Source organism: Pocillopora verrucosa, chromosome 5, assembly GCF_036669915.1.
Source record: "Pocillopora verrucosa isolate sample1 chromosome 5, ASM3666991v2, whole genome shotgun sequence".
Classification (NCBI taxonomy): Eukaryota; Metazoa; Cnidaria; class Anthozoa; order Scleractinia; family Pocilloporidae; genus Pocillopora; species Pocillopora verrucosa.
The window spans coordinates 11,076,014-11,083,611 of NC_089316.1; the positions used below are offsets into that span (position 1 = coordinate 11,076,014).

The 7,598-nt window shown below is 37.6% G+C and overlaps 1 protein-coding gene across 1 annotated transcript; it reads right to left on the reverse strand.

Moving 5' to 3' along the window:
* Positions 1-984: 984 nt before the first annotated feature.
* LOC131780453 (uncharacterized N-acetyltransferase YjgM) lies at positions 985-1,551 on the reverse strand. The gene has a single exon (XM_059097061.2). It carries the CDS (start codon positions 1,549-1,551, stop codon positions 985-987), a length of 567 nt encoding a protein of 188 aa, XP_058953044.2.
* Between the last annotated feature and the right edge of the window lie 6,047 nt (positions 1,552-7,598).

A 7,598-nucleotide genomic window follows, 5' to 3' on the forward strand; every position in this document is an offset into this window, starting at 1 on the left:
AACAAAGCAAGGCATGGAACTTGGAGAAGAACTTCAAGGAAAAAAGGTGTTTGATTTGGTTTACATGGTGACAAAGGGTCTCCCTAATACCTGTTTGGAAAAGCAGTTTGGTGTCACTATTTTTGACCTTGGATGACACAATAAGGAATTTAAACAATGCTATAGGTGTGTATCGGCTGAAGATCAACTTCATTGAGATCCTCAATCAAAGTTGGGAATTCCTAACATAAGTGAAATGTGAAACGCGTGTCTGGCCTTTTAGAGCAGTGTATGATAAAAGAAAGAAAAAAATCAACAGAGAAAACACTAGCTCTATAAAAATCGGTCAAATCAGATGGGATTTTGCTAACCCGAGGAACTTATTTCCATTAAAACTTGTTCATACATTTTTTCAAGTGGTAGAACTTTAAATAAAGTGTATTAGAAGTTTATTAACATATTGTTTCAATCAAATACATTCAGGTGTTTTGTAAACCGTTGGGAACACATTTTTGTCTAATGATGTACTCCTTTTCTTTCTTGTATATTTTGGGGTGAAAAAATAAAGTTGTTGTTGTTGTTGTTCCTTAGTGATTCAACTTGTTCTATGGTATTAACAACAAGCACAGTAATTAAGTGAATTTTAATAGACGCCCTTCAGGCATACATTGAGTCAAATTTCCCTGTGGAAAAAGGGATGAGTGTGGAGCTGATATTTTAATTCTCCACGAACAGATACCACACCATAAGTGCCACAACATCTTAGGCTGCATATTTGTTCAGCTGTGCAACAAGCTTTCCCGTATTTTCCTTAATCTAGATTATTTTAAAATAAGTGATTAAAAGTTTAAAGGGATCCAGCTGAATTATGGCTCATAAAAACGTGCACTTTCTACCACAACAGTTACGGAAGAAAAGGCTCTGCCTCAAAGCTTGCAGATGAAATTACGAAATGTTCACCTAAACTGGAAAGGTGCGAAGACATGTAATACTTAAAGGAATATTTTAAGATGCAGCTAACGAGGAAATGTCTAATTTGAGGTGCATGTCATGTGGTAAACTACGTTTGTTGATGACAGGCACTTCGGTAAACTTGTCACCTAAACTAGCGCTGGAAAATATGAAACCATTCTTCATGTACAGTTGAATCGCTGGCACCAGTGTAGACGTTGTTTTTAAGAAAACCAATTTTATTCTATTTGTCTTGGCATGTGAGATAAGTTCATTAATCAGGTTATTAGCGATCCCCATTCTCCTACAACTCGGGACAACGTACATGCGCTTGAGTTCATAGACGCCTTGTTCGAAGTTTTCCTCGTGAACGAGGCCCACCATCCCAACAACTCTTCCATTCAACTCTGCTACCCACAAGTGCGACTGTTGAATCGACATGTAGGACTCTTCGATGTCCTTTAAATCACCTGAATTCAGTGTATGATTAATATAGAGCCAGCCTGTCAACTGCAAATATATGCAGATGAATGCCAAAACCATGCATGCCATCACCAAAAACACAGCAAAGATCCATGCCGACCAAATTACTGCTGCAAGTATGGCAAATATAGCAGCCATAACAATATACCTTACCAGCAATGATAAATATATTACTGTGATACTCTCTATAAACTCTTGATATCCATCCTTAAATATGTTTTGGCATGCTGATTGGTCCTTACGTTCGAATGAACGAATGATCGGCAAGATCCTGACTGCTTTGTTCTCGGTTAGTGATACCAACTTCTCTCTAAAGATTGACGGAGCCATTTGGAGCTGTGAAGAAAACAATTTTGGCGGCGGTCGCATCAAACTTCACTAATTGAATCTAACTTCAATCACAAACCCACTTCGCTCCAAAAAGAAATTTAAAAAAATCGAAAAAGAATTTGAGCGCCGCTGTCAAAGTGTTTTGGGAAGGCAGATGCCTAAAACTCGGGGATACCCCAAACACTTTGACAGCGGCGCTCAAATTCGTTTCACTCCAAAGAAAAAGGATAAGATGAACGAGAAAAATCCTGCCATCGCAGGTCAAACTAGACTAGCTGACTAAAGTATTTTTTCCTGATGAAATTTTATCCTGGCATATCTTGCATACCATGGCAGCTTATGGTTGAAGAAAACAGAATGTTTGTGTAGCCAAAATTTGGAAGTCTCAGAGGCAGGACATCGGATCCTTCAAAGATTTTGCAAGTTACAAAAATTGAAAAGTTTTTCGAATCGAATGTTTTTGAAAAATGGAAAAGCACGGATATTGATTATCACCGCTGAAAAAAGATAAAAAACAGCATAATAAGCGATAAATCTAAAAAGAATTGTTTTCCCATTTTCAATTTTCCATTACATTTTCCTATTCCCCATTTCTATTCTTCATTTCCTATTCCTCATTTCCTAATCCTCGTTTTCCACTCCACATTTCCCGTTCTCCATCCTTCATTCTCCATTCCCCATTCCTGCTTTTAGTAACAGTAATAATAAAAAAATGATATAACTTCGAAGCGTGAAGAATGCTCCACTGTTGATGCGTTTTTTACTACTGCAATAATTCCGCAAATTGGGATCTGTCTTTTCATAAAATGTCCTATATTCTTATTTCTTATTTTGAAATTCTGTCGGCCTTTCCCACTCTTGTTCATATTTGAAATTCAATTTTTTTTTAACTTCATGGAACTTGGAAATTTTGTGTGGGTCTCTTGAAACTGGACAACGTTCCTTGAAAATTCGGAACAAACATTTAGACGTCAGGCGTAAAAATTGTCAAATTTTAACAGTTGGTCGTGAGAAAAGTTAACCATAAAACTTTCTCTTTTAGCCACAAAAATCATCACCCCATTGAGAATTTCTAACCGTTCTGCACATACTTCTGAAATATCCATTTAACACAAATCGTAGTAATCGCCTGACATTTAATCGCCAATAAAATAGATAAACTTCCCTATTTGTTCCTAAAAATTCAACTGCAGGGAATAAAAGAAAGGAATAATATGCAGTTACGTATCATGAACTACCCATAGATATTTTGATTACCTTAAATCGAGTTGCAACGGATCAATTTCAAATCTCCAGTTGTAGAGGACCAGTTTCAATATGACACAAAGAGGCAAGCTAGTATATACACAGGCTTCTCAAGCTCAAGTCTGATGAAATTTTAAACAGCCATCTCATGGCTGCATATAAACCTTCCTTTGCATAAAATTGACAAGTATTTATTGTATAATAATGATACTTTTTGAAATAAAACGACAAACGTTCATAAACTTGAAAAGCAGAGACAAATTGATATTTAAAATCACTTTAAACGATTCGCTTAGAAATTACAATCATTTTCGTTTCTTTGTCATCTCGCCATGTAAATGCTTAAATTAATCACTAAATGACATGTACAACGATTACATTGTGTAAAGGAAATAATACAGAGTATATCAAAGACTTCAATTCTGCCCTCAGCATGAGAATAACCTTTGTCTATGGATGGCAAATGCGATTCAAGCAGCTTAATTCAAATGAAGAAACTTCGAGATATTCAACGGTATTGCTAAATCAAACATTGTCCTAATGTCTATCAATAAAAACTTAAGAAAGATATCCCGCCAACGATAGAAAAGTTGGCCCAGGTAACTTAAACAGGTAATATTTTCGGTAAATATGCGAGAACAAGGTGGGATATTTTTATTTAAAAAAATGTTATTTTTACAGATTCATTTGGCCGTCTGCCATGCCGAGGCACGCTTAGCCCTGGAGGACATATTGAAATTCAAATGTTCTTAGAACGTTTTTAAGCAAAATATGTTTGTTCTTGCAGGTATTACCCAGAATATGCTCTTCATTCGAGAAAGTATCGTAGAGGTGGACATGGGGGGTTCTGGATATAAATAATAGAACAAACACAGCATCGCCGCAAGAAATATTATCAACACACCGACACCGCGAGATTTACTTGGTCTAAATGTTTTAATTTTTTTTTAAAAACGTCATTACCGTTACTTCTATTTTACAGACATACAAAACACATCACAAGACATTCCTACCGCGTTCTCCGCTTGTAAAATTCCTTGTTGTCGCCTACACTTCAAAGATGACTGCATAAATGACTGCAAAGATGATCCAAAGAAGTTACCGCTGCCAAATGGGTCAGTCGTGCATCCTCTGAAGTTAGAATATAATCCCACAAAATGTGAAATTTATAGTTTGCTTCCTTTGATGTCACGACTTTCTTTGTCTAGTTTTATGTTTCATATCCATTTTCTATTTCATGAGAAAAGCTTATATAGTTAGTCATCGTGGTGACTAACACTGACAGCTAAGTTTATCGTTTGTCTCCTGATGTAGTTAAAGAACTGGATAGTCCGCTGTCATTCATTGGTTTAACAACAGCTGCGATTGGCACATTTCCATTCCTGTTGCTTGGCAAAACGTTCCGCCGTGGTCGACTCTCGTTCTTCCTTGCAAATAATCTTGGCTTTCGTCGCTGGCTCCTTGATTGTCTCTTGAAATTGAACAGCATTCCTTGGAAACTCATAACATATTACATTTGAGACTGATAAAAACCCAATAGTTATTTAGCCGGCACTTACTTCCTTGCTATGTTAGTTGGATCAGTTAAGAACGTCTCTCTTTTTTTCAAAAATTTATCTTGAATTTGATCGGTTTTCGCGTGTGTGACTCACATAGTGTGACACCGATAGTGTCACACTATGTGTCATAGTGTCATTCAAGTCTATCTGTTTGCTTGATTGAAACGTGATGTTTACGAAAGTCGCCTCGATAGATAAGATAGAGTTAATATACATGTTTTTGGTAATTATTTTTTGCTGAGTTCCGTAGTTTTTTTGTAAATTGTCCTCCAAAGTTGTCTCAAATTAAAGTCTTGAAAAAAGTCACGACAGCTTCGCTCGAGTGAAGTTTAATTTCCGTAAAACTCTGAAAAATAAAGAGATCCGATCAAACGGATTGTGGTTTTAGTGTAGGTACATGAGTGTCTTACAACACACAAGAAATGTGCTAAATCCGTCGACCGGACCGCTCTTACAGAGACACTCTCGTAAGACCGTGTCCGGCTGACGGATGTTTAGTCATTTAAATTAAAGCTAGTTTTTTCGTGCAGCGATTCTTTCGACGAAGAAAGGGGTCGCTCTTTCTTCACGCTTGCAGCGCAATTATCTCTTTAAAAAATCTGTAAAAACCTTGCGACTTGACTTACTTACTCCAGACACCTTGAGGCAAATGATCCCACATTTTTCGCCGACGGTGGCACTGTTTACAAATACAAGCAGAAAACGCTTGCAGCGCAATTATCTCTTTAAAAAATCTGTAAAAACCTTGAGACTTGACTTACTTCCTCAAGACACCTTGAGGCAAATGATCCCACATTTTTCGCCGACGGTGGCACTGTTTACAAATACAAGCAGAAAACGCGTGGATTTCGTAAGCGCGATGCTAATCGAACACCGTCCTCCTCTTACTCTATACCAAAAATCGCTCATAATCTTTTCCTATATCTTTGATGCAAAATATGTATTTGAAATTGGGCGCTGAATTGCAAATTTACTCGAAAAAAGGAAAGTAAATTCCCCCCAATGTTGTTGTTTATCTCGATAACCTTCACGCTAACACGTACCAATTCGCAAGGAAATATTATCAGCATACATTATAACATACCTAGTAAATTTTAAGAAGCTAGAGTTGCTCTCGGCTAGGCCTCGAGCAACTCTTACGCATCTTTCGTGCTCTCCAAACTTCCCACGTGCTTCATATCTCGATGAACGCACGCTAAAAAGTAACTAATAACAAATGAAAGAGGAACGAACACCGTGTTTCCATACGTTCATGTAAAATGGTTTTATGGCCAATCAGAGCGCGCGTACTATTTGAATTATTTTATAAAATTCGATTGCGCGAGCGTGCTTCATATTCCTATTGTGCACGCTCATGACGTCAGCAAACAAATCCGTCGAGAAAAAAAAAATTGAAAATGTTATAAAACAATTGGTTCATACGTCAGCTGTGCGTTCATCGAGGTATGAAGCACTTGGGAAGTTTGGAGAGCACTCAAGAAGCTTGAGTTGCTCTAGGCTACGCCGCGAGCAACTCTTACGCATCTTCCGTGCTCTCCAAACCTCCCGCGTGCTTCAAATCTCGATGAACGCACGCTGACATATGAACCAATTGTTAATTAGAGTGACGTCACGGAACAGGATTAGTATCGGGTTTGCATAGACGTTCCCTCGCTTCCATTCCACCATGGGAAGGGGAAAGCTACACGTAGGCTAGCATGGAAACCCTAACAAAGCAGGGGATGGAACTTGGAGAAGAGCTTCGGGAACAAAGTTGTTTGATCTGGGGTATATGCTGATCAAGGTTCTCCCTAAAATATGTTTTGAAAAGCAGTTTGGTGTAACTGCAGTTGAACTTGGATGAGTTAAAACGGTACTTACCACCAAGTTGTAGGTTCGTTATTTCATAAAATTTCGATTGTTTTAATTATTTTTCCAGGAAAATAAAACAGAACTATGGTCCAAATTGGTAGATGTTTTAATTTCCATTCCTAGAGATGCTTTCATTAATTAATGCCAAATTTAAATAAAGAGTTATGCACTTCTCACTCATGACAAGGTGAGGATTCTTAAGTGTATAGTTTAAAACACGACAAGTGTATTTCGCTTTCTTCAACTTTGTCTGGTCAAATAATAAGCTTGAGAGTGATTCAACTTGTCTTGTGATTGTTTCATTCATCTTCTAAATTTGTTCAGTTCATCGAACCTCTCCCACCCCCCCCCCCTTCCTTTGCTCTTAAGTCAGAGAAATCTAAGTTTAATTTTTCGAAAGGAGAAATACAACTGAAATCTTAAAAATAAATGCGAGATACAGCTGAAAAGGTGTTTTATGGTAGCTGGTGCCGAATAGTGAATGGTGTAGTAATCCGGAAGTCTCCAGCAAAGTGTTGACGTTTTTCGCGAACTTTCGTTCGGGATTTCGGTTTGCATATTTCGTTTACATCGCGTATTGCGCCACACAAAGAAGTGAATTCGTCACATTTCCGAAAACATTGAGAAGTAAGAGTCTTCATGAAAAGGTCAAAAAGAGAAGTCACCATGTGGCAAATCCAAGAGAAAGCCAAAAAGATCGAAGGCAGAAGATTTGGTGAGGCGAAGAGACCGACCATGCTCTTCGGTGTCTTTGCTTTACGCAATGAATTTGTAGGAGTTCGTTTAACCGATTCGTTTTGCCTGGTGAGGTCGTGAGGTGAGTTTTCTTGCTTGTCTTTCTGGAAAAATTGAGCAGGAAAAAAGAGCTTTCTTTGCTTGTCTTGCTTGAAAAATAGAGTAGAAATAAAGCATTCTTTGCTTGTCTTGCTGGAAAAATAGGGCAAAAAACAAATTTAGAACGAAATTAAATGAAACGAACATGTCTTTTAATTTTTGGTGCTTTATCAAAAAACTTCGCCAAACCATGCGATTTTCACATGAGGCACAAGCCTCCTCGCTAATGCATAATGAAACTGATAATGATCACAATGATAAAGATACATTCATCTACCACCTTTTTATGTGCTCTATAAATAGACCTAGTTAACATGATAATAGTGTCATTTCCAGAGGACATCTTGCTTGTCTTTAGTACGAAAA

What these genes read in the sequence shown, in the direction of transcription:
- LOC131780453 (XM_059097061.2), bottom strand. Translation starts at nt 1,551, where the DNA reads ATGGCTGCTATATTTGCCATACTTGCAGCAGTAATTTGGTCGGCATGG.